This window comes from Somniosus microcephalus, chromosome 19, assembly GCF_052327205.1.
Source record: "Somniosus microcephalus isolate GS21.2 chromosome 19, FLI_Smic_1.0, whole genome shotgun sequence".
NCBI lineage: Eukaryota > Metazoa > Chordata > Chondrichthyes > Squaliformes > Somniosidae > Somniosus > Somniosus microcephalus.
The window spans coordinates 53,550,496-53,565,183 of NC_141005.1; the positions used below are offsets into that span (position 1 = coordinate 53,550,496).

General features: G+C 45.1%; 1 protein-coding gene across 1 annotated transcript in view; it reads right to left on the reverse strand.

Annotated features, from left to right (window-relative positions):
• Positions 1-532: 532 nt before the first annotated feature.
• The window catches only part of LOC147104441 (uncharacterized), a 159,725-nt gene continuing 145,569 nt past the window's right edge, over positions 533-14,688 (reverse strand). Inside the window, exon 5 of the mRNA XM_085962183.1 lies at positions 533-634. Within this exon, the coding sequence (XP_085818309.1) occupies positions 533-634 (102 nt within the window). The remainder of the gene's footprint in view (positions 635-14,688) is intronic.

Genomic DNA, 14,688 nt, shown 5'->3' on the forward strand with positions numbered 1-14,688 from the left:
AATATTTATATTTCTGCAATTATAGGGTTTTTTTCATCCTTAAGTTCATTTTTAAAGTGTCTGAAATACAGTATGTCATGGTTGAGGTTGTACAAGATGAATGGAGGCATATGAAGGATTTCTGTTCCAATCCCTCCATGGTCTCGCCCCTCCCGATCTCTGCAAATTCCTCCAGCCCTACAACCCTCCAAGAACTCTGGATTGCCCCAATTCTGGCCTCTGGAGCATCCCCAATTTCCTTCGCCCCTCCATTGGTGGCCGTGCCTTCAGCTGCCTAGGCCCTAAGCTCTGGAATTCCCTCCCTAATCCTCCCTGCCTTTCTACTTCTCTCTCCTCCTTTAAGACACTCCTTCAGACCTACCTCTATGACCAAGCTTTTGATCACCTGTCCTAATGTCTCCTTATGTGGCTCGGTGTCAAATGACGCTTGTCTGATTACACTCCTGTGAAGCGCCTTGGGACGTTTTACTATGTTAAAGATGCTATATAAATGCAAGTTGTTGCTGTTGAGATATACTGGCCCCTGACCCTATCAGCAGATCTTGGCATAATTAACCTGCTTAAGACCAAGGACAACTGTCTCAGCTTGCTCCAGGTCAGCAGTGCAGAGCTTTAGTATCTGCAGCAAGGACACCTGCAGTCAACGTACAAGATAAGGTAACACCGCCAGCAGTCCGCACAGTCGCCACTCCTCAATTATATCCGTGGCTCAATCCTGTCTCCCATTGCAATATCAGGTAATGTGCTGCACACACCTGCATCAAGCAGGTGACTGGCGCGTCAGTCAGCATAGCCAACACTTACATCTCCTTTTTCCATTGCTAAGCACGACATGACATCTCAATGCTATCGCACTGGTGCATTTCACAAAATACAGAGGGTCATTGATGGCTGCCCTTTAAGGACTGAATGCTCTGATATTCTGTGTAGTCCCCTTCATCTTCTGCAAAGCTCAAGCTGTCCAAGGAGCGTGTTTAAATGAGGTTCATGGGCTGGCCTTGCCATATCCGATGATGCCAGTTCATCACTTGATCCTGGTGGTTTTACTTGGCCAGGATTGCCGAAACATCCCTCAGATTCATTGCCATTAGACAACCATTGATGGGCACCCATCTACTGAGTTTATTCTTAGGTAGAAGATGGATAGCCTGATTATATCAATATACTCCTGTGAATATATCAACCAATTTTTCTCTCATAAGTTGTCTCTTCTGATAGGAAATCTTTACCTCCTCTGAGATTTTATAGGACTTTCTCGCTACCTGACTTCAATGCATCTCTCTCCCTGAAAAGGAGAAATCTTCCCAATACAAATAAAGCTTTAAAACCCATTTATAAAATGCTGCCTTTGTTGCATCAGTATTGATCTTGCACACACGACAGATGAATGTCCTAGGTATATTTTATTAAGCATTTAAATGTAAAACATTCTACTTTGATAGTCTTGAAAGTTGTTTATCTTGAAAGCTGTTTATCTTAAACTAAATGAGTTTTGCTTTCAAGAAAACTTTTAGTTTAAAAACGTATGTCTTAATATAGAACTACAGAACGGGATGCAAAAATAAAACTTACTTTACGCCCTTGAGAACAGAACTCAGTTTGAATATGTTAGCACAGGAACACACACTGCAACACAGAACACCTCTTGGTTCAAAGAAGTTAATTTAAAAATTGGCAATAGTCAAGGCTACTGAGCTAACAGCTTAGATGACTGGTGACTTAACACAGTGTCATGTTCCCAAGTCTGAGATCTCATTTCATACTGAAGGTTTTGAGGAAAGCCTGTTTCGGATATTTCTAATTTACTTAGGTGCATCTAAACATCAAAAGTGAGTGCCAGGGTGAGTGTCAAACCAAAGATTGAATAAGATTTAAGTCAAAATGTAGCTTTTCATGAAAACATGAATTCTGGTCACACATGGATCATGCACCTAAACCTTCTTTTTCCCAATTTGTCATTTCTTTTTAAAATGAAGCTTGCATTAGATTATTCTGTTCAATCTGCCCCTTCCCTTTTCAATACTTTTTGAAAGGTTCTGTGGCATAACTAAGACTGCCTATTTCCACTTCCCTAACATTGCCCATCTCCGCCCTTGCCTCAGCTCATCTGCTGCTGAAACCCTCATCCATGCCTTTGTTACCTCTAGACTTGACTATTCCAACGCACTCCTGGCTGGCCTCCCCCATTCCACCCTACGTAAATTTAAGGTCATCCAAAACTCGGCTTCCCGTGTCCTAACTCGCACCAAGTCCCGTTCGCCCATCACCCCATGCTTGCTTTCCTACATTGGCTCCCAGTTAAGCAACGCCTCGATTTCAAAATTCTCATCCTTGTTTTCAAATCCCTCCATGGCCTCGCCCCTCCCTATCTCTGTAATTTCCTCCAAACCCACAACCCTCCGAGATATCTGCGTTTCTCTAATTCTGCCACCTTGAGCATCCCTGATTATAATCGCTCAACCATTGGTGGCCATGCCTTCTGTTGCCTAGGCCCTAAGGTCTGGAATTCCCTGCCTAAACCTCTCCGCCTCTCTACCTCTCTTTCCTCCTTTAAGCTGCTTCTTAAAACCTACCTCTTTGACCAAGCTTTGCAGATGACACAAAGCTGGGCGGGAGGGTAAGCTGCGAGGAGGATGTCGGGAAACTCCAGTACGATTTGGACAGGTTGGGTGATTGGGCAGAAACATGGCAAATGCACTATAATGTGGATAAATGTGAGGTTATCCACTTTGGTGGCAAAAACAGGAAGGCAGATTATTATTTGAATGGCAATAGATTGGGAGAAGGGGAAGTGCAAAGAGACCTGGGTGTCCTTGTGCACCAGTCGCTGAAGGTAAGCATGCAGGTGCAGCAGGCGGTTAAGAAGGCAAATGGTATGTTGGCCTTCGTAGCAAGAGGGTTCGAGTACAGGAACAAGGATGTCTTGCTACAGTTGTACAGGGCCTTGGTGAGACCGCACCTTGAGTATTGTGTGCAGTTTTGGTCACCTTACCTGAGGAAGGACGTTCTTGCCATGGAGGGAGTGCAGCGAAGATTCACCAGGCTGATACCTGGGATGGCAGGAATGACGTATGAGGAGAGATTGTGTCGATTGGGCTTATACTCACTGGAGTTTAGAAGATTGAGAGGGGATCTCATCGAAACCTATAAAATTCTGTCAGGTCTGGACAGACTAGATGCAGGAAGGATGTTTCTGATGGCCGGGGAGTCCAGAACCAGGGGTCATAGTCTAAGGATAAAGGGTAAGCCATTTAGGACTGAAATGAGGAGGAATTTCTTCACCCAGAGAGTGATGAACCTGTGGAATTCTCTGCCACAGAGGGCGGTGGAGGCTAGTTCATTAAATATATTCAAGAAAGAGTTGGATATATTTCTTGAGGCTAAATTGATCAAGGGATATGGGGAAAAGGCAGGGACAGGGTACTGAATTTGGATGATCAGCCATGATCACATTGAATGGCGGAGCAGGCTCAAAGGGCCGAATGGCCTACTCCTGCTCCTATCTTCTATGTTTCTATGTTTCTATGTTTGGTCATCTGCCCTAATTACCCCTTATGTGGCTCGGTGTGAAACTTTTTTTGTCTTCTAATACTCCTGTGAAGTGCCTTGGGGCGTTTTACTACATTATAGGTGCTATATAAATATAAGTTGTTGTTGTTGTTCCTGGCAGATTTTTAATGTTTTAATCAAAAGGTTTTTCGTGCTGTTTCTCTTTCCAGCATCTTTCAGTGGTCACGAGTATCTGCGCTGGGATAAGAAAATATAGACAAAGAATTAATGTGCCTCTTGGAAACATATCCCACCTGTCTTGTGACCTTTTATGGCCCAAGGTGACAATTATTATTCACCCATGCATAGACTTAGCCATGAATCTCCAAAAGTAACTGATACCGTGTTCATGTTTTTGGTCAGCCAAGTATTGGACATATATGGAAACCATCATCATGCTTTAGCATCTCCAAGCCAAACTACTGAGTAATCCAAACACGTAGAGTTCCCTTTTGCCTGATTTGGAGTGTACATTCTCTCCCTGTTTACCTAAGTCCTGAGAACAGAGGTGCAGTTTGACAAGAGCCAAGGCCTAGAGATCTTAAATGTGAATAGGGGCACTGCTGGTTTAATCAACTAAAGAAAGGAAGAAAGAAGAAAGAAAGAACTTGCATTTATATAGTGCCTTTCATGACCTCAGGATGCCGCAAAGCGCTTTACAGCCACTGAACTACTTTTTGAAGTGTAGTCATTGTTGTAATATAGGAAATGCAGCAGCCAATTTGCACACAACAAGCTCCCACAAACAGCAACAAAAGAAATGACCAGATAATCTGTTTTGGGTGTTGGTTCAGGGATAAATGTTGGCTAGGACACCGGGAAAACTCACCTGCTCTTCTTTGAATAGTAACATGGGATCTTTTACTTCCACCCAAAGGATAGCTCCCCCTCAGTACTTCACTGAAGTGTCAGCCAAGATTATGTGCCCAAGCTTCTGGAGTATGACTTGAACCCATGACTCTCTGACTCTGAGGCGAGAGTGTTACCATTGAGCCAAGGCTGATGCTGAAACTATGCAGCAATGGTAAGATTACTACCAATTGTATGGCTACAACCAGCTAACCCATTAGGGTGTTGAATTGCAAAGTTACCTGGAAGTGAGTGGGAAGAATCCCAGTCCCAAATGATCAGTCTATCCTGCAAGACTGACTGGTTTGCAGTGCCCTGGAGTATCTGAACCTGCCAGGCTTAGATATGAGATTACCAACTCTGTCACAAAGGACTGACTTGGCTTTAATCTCCCACCACTAGACATACACTCTTGGAGGCAATTCAACCCCAAAGAGATCTTCAACTTACATTCAACTTAAAACTTCATTGTTGTCTATAAATCGCTCCATGACCTTACCCCACCTTATCTTTGCAATCTCATCTAGTCTTATATCCTCTCCTGCACACTCCATCACTTTGACTATGGCCATTTGTGGAACCCCTTCCTCACCCCATCATTGATGACAGAGCCTTCAGCCACCTGGGTCCTACTCTCTGTAACTCCATCCCTAAATCTCTCCACCTTTAAAATTCTTCTCAAAACTCATCTCTGTGAGTAAATTTTGAATTGCCTCCCCTGTTTTCTTCTTTCCTGGCTCAACATCCGTTTCCTTATATCTATTTGTGAAGTGCCTTGGGACATTTCCGTACCTTAAAGGCACTATGGGGCACAAAATACATGCTGATTTTGGTGAGATAGGAGCATAGTGCCAAGGTGGCAAAATTGAGAGGGTTGGATTTGTGGCTGGGACCCGTTTCCACCAATATGGTGCCCATTTTTCTTCCTGTCGCCCAAAAATGTTCTGGGTGGTAGGGGCCATCTTTTGCATTTGCCCCTTCACCAGTGTGTGCATGCAAATTACATGCATGACATAACACATCCGAATTCCCAGCAATTATGCCTCCATTAGATGTCATTTCCATGAATGTAACTTACATGCAGATAAATGAGGTGTATCCTTCTCATGAACTGACTCATTCAGCAGAAGTGATCCATTTAAAAGTGCTCATTGCTTGGAAAAAAATTATCTGTTTCTCAAATCTGCCTGCATATTTCAGAATTAATTAATTTTTTTTTGGGGGGGGGGATGTGTGGGAGGGGGTGTGGAGGCTACTGAGTTGTACTTCTAACTATTGGAGTGAGGGGATCTTTGGTCACTCGCACATGCTTGACTTCCCCCAAGCACAGGAATAGATAATACTTAGCAGCATGGGTTTTCCTATGGGGATTCCCTCTTTTGCAATCTTGATGGAGAAGCAGGAAGTGAACAGAAGGGAGAAAGCGAGAGTGCAGCAGCTTCATGAGGCCAACATGCTATTATTCTCACATATATACATATAATAATATAGGTCCCACTGATCCTTATGAGTCCATGATGCGCAAGTGAAGAGGTGGAGGTGGCCGTTCCCTTACCTTGGCTGCCCTCATCTGGTCATTAAGGGGGAAAAATTCGGTGGCGCCCCCTTTGGTGCGCGAACTTCGCCGGGGCGCTACTTTTAGTGCCCTGAAAAAGTTAGCGCCCCAGCGCCATAAATTCAGTGGTAGCGCCCCAAGCAGGAGGTGGGGCGCTACTGGAAGCGCTCCCCATCCTTCTCGGGGCGCTGCAAGTGAATATCGTGGCGCTATGCCAAAAAAATGGCTGCCCGACACCTGCCCCTTAAGTAATGCCAGCGCGGATGCAAAAACGCCCCCTGATCCTGTCGGACATATCGTCCGGCGATAGGTTAGGGGTCGCAACTGAAGTTTGCGGCCGGGGCACGGGCGGGGCGCTGCGCACGGCGATGATGTCATTGCCAGAGGAGCAGCGCCATGGGGTGCTGCCGGCTACCGCCGCCGCTAACCTCCCGGGGGCACTAACAGGAGGCGTAAAGCAACCCAATTTTTCCCCCTAAGTATTTTGCAGCACTGTTCTGCTATCCTGGTGGTAAGAGAGATGGACTCGGTGTCACTGCCACCTCCCCCACACAGCACAACAGACTGGCCCAGAAATTCGGGTCGGAGGCTTCCAGCGGGTTCAAGCCTCCAACCTGCACTTACCTAGCGCGCCGGCCATTGTGCTGTGGGCCCGCGTGGGATTCCGATCCTGGGCCTCCTCCAATTGCCGGCGCGCAGAGCTTGCGTATCCCAGGGGCGCAGTTAGTTCGAAGCGTCCCCTGGGATCAAGTGGGCCATGGAGAGCCAATGGTAGCAGGGAATCTGTATTCATAGATTTGACAGGAAGAGCTGTCAAATCTATGAATACAATTCAGCCCCAAAACATCACTCAAACTTCAAATAATTTTTTTTTAAAAATCACATTTTTAAAATAACTATAAATGACATAAAATAACTATTTTAAACAATAATTTACATTTTTGAAAAAATTAACTACAGTTTCTAACGGGGCTAAAAATAAACTTACCTTTCTTTAAAGCATTTAAAAATAATAAACCTGTGGAAAAAATGTTTTAATTTAACTTAATTCACCACTTACCTTGTTAAAAGCAAGCCTTGCGACTGCTTTTTACAAGCGTAGCTCCTGGAGACTTACCCTCCCGGAGAAACCTGCAAAAAAAATGGAAGTTCCAGGCGTACGCGCTGCCTCTCCGGCGCACGCGTTCGACCTGTGAACCCCTTCCTTTAAGGGAACGGAAGTTCCGGTTTCCCGCGCATGCGCAGTGCATGCACGAAACCGGCACTTTCGTTGGGCCTACACGTGAGTACCCAGCGCGTACTCACCAGTGGGGACCCGAATTTCTGGCCCAAAAATTTTGGTAACCTCCTTCCCTGAGAGCCCAGCAGACGGTCTCTGCTCTGGCAGACCTAGTCCGGGAGGATCAGCAACATTCTGGGCTTGCCTCCTTCTGCCACTACTTGCCTGAAGCCTTCCATATGAGCCATCAGTGTGTGAAGTTGGAACCATGATGAAGTCTTGAGAAAATACAGAGGAATCCTTTGGCAAGAATTCACTGCGGGAGAACATTTGGCAAAAGGGGAATTTGGAGAAAACATAACACTTACCTGCTGTGCCTTCACCACCTTAAGTTACTGCAGACTTTTAAATCCTGCAGCCATAAGTTGGCTACTCCCTTCCCAGCAATTCACTACCGTGTTACATGGGGGTTATACTCCTGGCCCACCATTCAATAATTAAGTGAGCTGACCAACAAATTCCGGTGGCGTCAGCAGCGGGTGGAAGTCCTGTCCCATCAGTAGCATTACTGCAAATGGCAGTGTGGATTTTCACACCTATTGTAAATGGTGGTGGTGGTGGTTGTTGTTGACTTTCTACTGCAAAGAGGATAGTTTGCTTGGTCATTAACTAACTGACAAGCATGGGTTGGAGCCCTTAAGTACCCGGTACCAGGACCCCTCCTGAACAGCAGGACTCACCATGAAGTATCACTGCTCTGCACGAACCAAACTGACCACAACTTGAAAACGCATCTGAGCCCATCAAACAGTGTTTCCACAGTATTCATAATCCTCTACAGAGCACTCGACCAGCAGACCGGTAACATTGTCACTCCCTGATACTGAGTTCCTTTGTATAGAATTGCTCTTTTGCTCTCTGACGGGGCTAAAGGACTGCTATTTTATTCCATAATAAAAATAGGCCTGGGCTTTGGCATTCCAGATTACCATGAAGCAAGAATGATGTAGGATTTTTAAAAATCAATCTTAAGAGATCGAATATGAACGAAAATAAAGATTTAGCATTTGTAGTATATAGTAACCATGGGAACTAAATCATTTTCACAATATGCATATCATGCGTAAGTAGTACTCCCAGAATTGAATCTGCATTCATGAACTTTCAAGTGGCAGTGGACTGAACTACAGCTATTGTACAGCACTAGTGCAGAAAGTAGTCATTGATATTATGGCATCTGGGAAAATGACAGCTGAAGAGCTGTATAACTGATGTTATCTGCTTTCTGATGCGGTTTCCAGGGATTGTAAACTATTTGGATGGACTAAAATCCACCTTGATTAAGATCTCCAATGATCTCTCCTCGCAAGCAACCTCATAATCCCTGTGTGCACCTGCCACGATAAACCCTCCGCACATACCTGCCTTTAGCAACACACAGTTGGCTGTCAGTTGAAGCTTGATCATTGCTTCCCACCTGCAGCTCAAAATTCAGTGGGATAATTTTGAATGGGATTCACATAACCCCAAACCCTGTGAAGGAAGATGCAGTAACTGCTGTTCTGAGCTCCTGTGTCTTATGCTTTTAAACTTTCAAACTGCTTGGGAACACATAGATTGTGTAAAGCCCCCTCCTCAGTCCCGTCTTCAAAATTCAGTTCAGTAACATCATGAATTCCATTCCATCCAAAAACGCCTATGACCAGAATATCTCTGAGAAACAGTTTTAAAGCAAAAAAAACAGGGAACAATGGATGGCAGAGAAGCTGGTAAATGTACAGTTTACTATTCTTTACACTTAGTTGGGAATGGAATAGAATTCACACATACACTGAATTTGACCTTCAAGATGTCACTGAAGAGAGAGCTCCTGATCTGTCATCGACCAGCAGTTTAAAAGCATAAGACACTCTAACCCAAAGATTCTAATTCTCTACAGAATACAAATTGATGTAACATGAACAGAAAATAACAAAAGTCAAGCAGAATTAAAATTAAAATAATTGATTGATATCCCTTGTCTTCCATTATCGAATAATCTTCTGACACTCAACTATCTCAACTCACAGATGAAGAAGGGCCCCTTGGGTAGATGCTGGAGGGCACCTGGCATCTGTGGAACTGTAAGTTAATGCCTTCAGGGGAGGAAGGTGAAAATTGGGGTAAAGGAAGTAATTAAAGGATGTCATAGAGTCAATGGGCTGGATTTTACCAGCCCTGAGGAGGCGGGTCTGGAGGCGGGACTGCTGGGAAAATCGAAAAGAAAGGGAGCGGGTCCCAAACCCGCTCCCAACCCACCACCAACCAATCTTCCTGGGAGTTGGGTTCCTGATTTGCGCAGGGACCCAACTCCTAGCGGCGGGAAGAGGATTATAGCCACTTAACTGCCTGTTAACAGGTAGTTAACAGGCAGTTAAGAGGCCTTTTCCAATTTTTAGACTTCTGCTGCGGGCTTCCCGACATCGGGGAACCCCGCCAGGGTAAGTGAGGCATGCTGTGGGTGTACTGTAATGTTTGTGTACAGATGACAGCTGCAGAAGTGGTGTGAAGGATGCAATGGGACACTGGTGAGTATCAGAGGTAAGGAAATGTTAGGAAAGTCATTTTTAATGTGTTTAGATTTTTCTGTAGGTGACAAGCTTTGAAGTGTTTGTGTGGCCTCACCTCATTGGGAGAAGTGACAGATCGCTTCTGTACCCTCACCTGCAGCTGCCATCTGTTTCATCCTAAGGAGAGAGTCAGTGGAGAGCCTGGGTTCAAGGGCTCACCAGTGTACAGTGATTGTCAGTGTTTGACAGCACCTCAATGCTGTCAAACACTGTCAAATCACCTGTCAAAAATTTATGGTTCATGTGCCTTTAAGAAAACTGGCAGATGAAGCGTCATCAACTGACACCGGCTTTCCCTTAATTGTCCAGCAAGTCTGCAGGGTGGGCTTAACAAGGCCAATCAGGGGAAAATAGCGTCATGCGTCGGACGTCGCTGGGGGCGGGACTAGAACCCAGAAGGCAGCAGTCCTGCCCCCAACACGTTTCGGTGAATAAAATCCAGCCCATAGAGTCATAACGGCACAGAAAGAGGCCATTCGGCCCATCGAGTCCGGGCTGGCTCTCTGTAGAGCAATCGAGTCAGTCCCATTCCCCCACTCTATCCCCATAGCCCTGCAAGTTTCTTCCCCTCAAGCGCATGTCCAGTCTCCCCTTGAAAACATTGAGTGTCTCCGCTTCCATCACTTCCATTGGCAGCAAATTCCAGGTCACCACCACTTGCTGCGTAAAAAAGTTTTCCCTCACGTCCCCCCTGTATCTCTTGCCCAAAACCTTAAATCTGTGCCCCTAGTCCTTGTACCATCAACTTGTGGGAACAGCCTTTCCCCGTCTACCCTATCCAAACCCGTTATAATCTTGTACACCTCTATCAAATCACCCCACAACCTTCTTTGCTCTAATGAAAACAAATCCAGCTTCTCCAACCTGTCCTTGTAGCTAAGATCCCCCATCCCTGGAACCATTCTGGTAAATCTCCTCTGCAGCCTCTCAAGGGCCTTCACATCCTTCCTAAAGTGTGGTGACCAGAACTGGACGCAATACTCCAGTTGTGGCCTAACCAGCGCTTTATAAAGGTTCAGCATAACTTCTCTACTTTTGTACTCAATACCTCTATTTATGAAGTCCAAGATCCCATATGCTTTGTTAACCACTCTCTCAATATGTCCTGCCACCTTCAGGGACCTATGCACATTAACTCCCAGGTCTCTCTGTCCCTGCGCACTCTTTAAAACTGTGCCATTCAGTGTATAAGCCTCTCCCTGTTCCCTCTGCCAAAATGCATCACCTCACACTTCTCTGTATTAAATTTCATCTGCCACTTGTCTGCCCATTCTGCTAGCCTTTCTATGTCCTGTTGCAGTCGATTGGTATCATCCTCACTGTTTGCCACACCCCCAAGTTTGGTGTCATCGGCAAATTTAGAAATTCTACTCTGTGTAGCTTCAAAGCACCCTGACAGGGATGTTGCTCCAACATGCTGTGTTAAAACATTCACGTGCTTACAGAAGTTACAACTAATGGCCCAGTAATTCCGGGCACAACGCGTGAGTACGGATGGGGTACTCACGCATGTGCCCGGAGGAATTGCCGGTTTTCAGCATGCACAGCGCATGCGCTGAAAACCGGCATTTCCTGTCCTCTGACCCAAGGGGTTAAGAGGCAGAACGCGTGCGACTGCACAGGCAGCGCGTGCGCAGTGAAATTCCTTTTTTTTTTCAGAGTTGCCCGAGTGTAAAGGCCTCCGGTTTTTACGCGTAGAAAAACCAGACGTAAGTATTTAGTTTTTCAGGTAATTGGGCTTTTAGTGCAATGTAGAATTTTTTTTTCCATAGGTTTGTTATTTTTAAAGAATTTACAGTAAGGTAAGTTTAGTTTTAGACCCTATTTAAAAAAAAATTTTTTTTTCAAAAAATTGATTAATTGTTTAAAACATTTTTTTAAACTTATTTATAGTTAATATAATAGTGGGATGTTTTTTAAAAATTTTATTTAAAGTTAAAGTAGTGTTTTGGCAGCCCATACTTTTCATGAGTTTGACAGCTCTTACTGTCAAACTCATGAATGAGTTTCCCCTCCCCTGATTGGCTGCACAGTGCTCACCTGATCCCAGCCGGCACATCGCACTAACTACGCCGCTGGATCAGGCAAGCACAGCGCGCCGACAGCTGAACCGGGCCAGTGACAGGAAATGCAAGCAGGCCCGGGCTTCAGATGTTGGCGCGCAGGGTGAGTGCACATCGGGGGCTTGCACGCGCGGCAAGCCCCCAATCCTAATTTCAGGGCCAATGTCTTTACCAATTTCAACAACCTTTTATCAAATGAGTAGTTTTTAAGGTAACTGGTGGAACTCACATGGTCGAGTGTATAGGCATTCTGGGGCATGGAGTGTTGTGTTCTATACTTAACTGATATCACGGGGGCAGTTTTAACACACCCTGCCTGGCAGGAATGGGGCAGGTATACAGTTAAAAGAGCCATGCAAAGACTTACTGCCCTGCTCGCACTCGATTCCCATCCGCCGCTAACTGGGCCCTTCCTTTAGGTGGCTGAGCTGCCTGCGTAATGCAGGTGAACGTCCCATTAGTACATGCCACGTGAGGTCATGTGATGCCATTACCACCCTGATGGCATTTTTAACGGTCTACTGAGTGGGACGCCCGCTGTGGGCACCCTACACCCTACTTAGTAAAACTTGGCAGGGAAGGTGAGGAGGCCCTCTAAGGTAAGTCAAAAGCTGTCCTTAACGGGGTCAGAAAAGCCTCTGCTGTCCCAAGCTTCCCTCCCTTTCCACCTGTGAAACAGACTGGCTTTCCCCTCTGTGAATTACCTTGTTGCCGATGGGCGGGTCACGTGATTTTGACTTGACCGAAGCCGGCCAACCGCTTCTTTTATTGGCTGTTTTGGGCGGGCAGCTGACTGGCGAGATGTAACTGAGGCCCTGGTGGTCAAACTGGTGATGTCAGGCGGGTTCGATCTGCTGCACCCCCCAACCTGCCCGGCCGGATACATACTAAAATCCCCCCTACCGCTGCCGCCATTTTGTTTCCTACTGAGGTCTTGCAATTGCCTAGTGAGAACTTTCTTTATCACAAGATAACAAGATATTGATTAGGAAGGTCATTCGACCCATCTTAGTTCAGCCATTCAGAATGACCTTAAAATCTTCCCATTGCACCATCCAATTGTTTGCTAAATAATCACAGGTGTTTCACCTCCACTACTCTAGCTGGAAGTCCATTCCATGTGTGAAGAAGATCTTCCTGACCCAGTCCTAAATTTACCTTTTACAAGTTTGACCCGGTGTCTCCTTCACTTACTTTCACAATTTAGTTTGAAGTAACTTTCCGGATTTAACCTTTCCTTGCTTTTCCCTATCTTATCAAGCTCCTTAAGCTCAACTTTCAGATGCCTGAAAAGCTCCAGTTTCTCCGGTCTTGCGTCATAACACTGACCTGGAACACTAGGGATCAGCCTTGTGGCTCTTCTCTCCATGGACTCCAGTGCTTGAATGTCCTTCCTGGATTTATGATGGAGATCAAATGGGGCAGATGCCCCAAATTCCTACCCTACCCTGCAGGAGAAATGACCACTTTACGGCCTCCGCAACCCATGAAGCTTGGGCCCTTAATGCCCACAGGTAAACACAATATTAATGCATTGGAAGGGTTTTCTTTAAACCGCTACAGCTGAAAATACTGAGTTGAACCCCAGCTCTGCTCATTTGCCTCTGTGTCTGATCACTGCTCTGGCCCTGCCCATGTGTGAGTGTGCACTCTTTTCAGGCCTCTTTCAGTATGTTTTATTGTGTAATATTTACATTTCAGAAGAACAATTATTTTGTACTCTTCGATAATTAAAAATAATATATGAGTAAGTTGTTTTTTCGGTCAAGTATATGTGAAGCCTGCTGCCACCAGTTCTAATAAACACTGCCATTTCCCTGAAGGAAAAGCTGAAATGTACAGTAATTATGTGCAAAGGTATTGCCAAGGAGCAGATTTTTATACTACAATTTCTGACAAGCCATTTTTGACCTACAGTAATGCATTTTCTGAGCAGCTTTGCTTAGTTTCAACTTTAAATGCATTGTAAATCCATTAATTTTATGACAATGTAGCAGGATGCAATTAAAAATATTAACTTTGTTTTGCATGAATGTAACTCATATGCAAGATGTAGCATTTTGTTTCATATTTTTATCTCCTGTAGAATGTCACCTTCGATAGGCCTTAATGTGTGTACGAGGGAGTGACAGAGAATGAGGTTTTCATCCAATATTACCCTTAGGTAAGTCAGAGACAATCTATATTAATGACTTGGATGAAGGGACCGAGTGTACTGTTGCCAAACTTGCTGACAATACAAAGAGAGGTGGGAAAGCAAGTTGTGAGGAGGACACAGAGTCTGCAAAGAGATATAGAGAGGTTAAGTGAGTGGGCAAAAACTTGGCAGATGGAGTATAATGTGGGAAAATGTGAGGTTATCCACTTTGGTAGGAAGAATAAAAAAGCAAATGATTATTTAAATGGAGAAGGACTACAGAATGCTGCGGTGCAGAGGGATCTGAGTGTCCTCGTACATGACACACAAAAAGTTAGCATGCAGGTACAGCAAGTAATTAGGAAGGCAAATGGAATATTGGCCTTTATTGCAAGGGGGATGGAGTATAAAAGTAGGGAAGTCTTGCTGCAACTGTACAGGGCGTTGGTGAGACCACACCTGGAGTACCGCGTACAGTTTTGGTCTCCTTATTTAAGGAAGGATATACTTGCATTGGAGGCAGTTCAGAGAAGGTTCACTAGGTTGATTCCTGGGATAAAGGGATTGTCTTATGGGGAATGGTTGAGCAGGTTGGGCCTATACTCATTGGAGTTTAGAAGAATGAGAGGTGATCTTATTGAAACATATAAGATTCCGAGGGGGCTTGACAGGGTAGATGCAGGGAGGATGTTTCCCCTCGTGGAGGA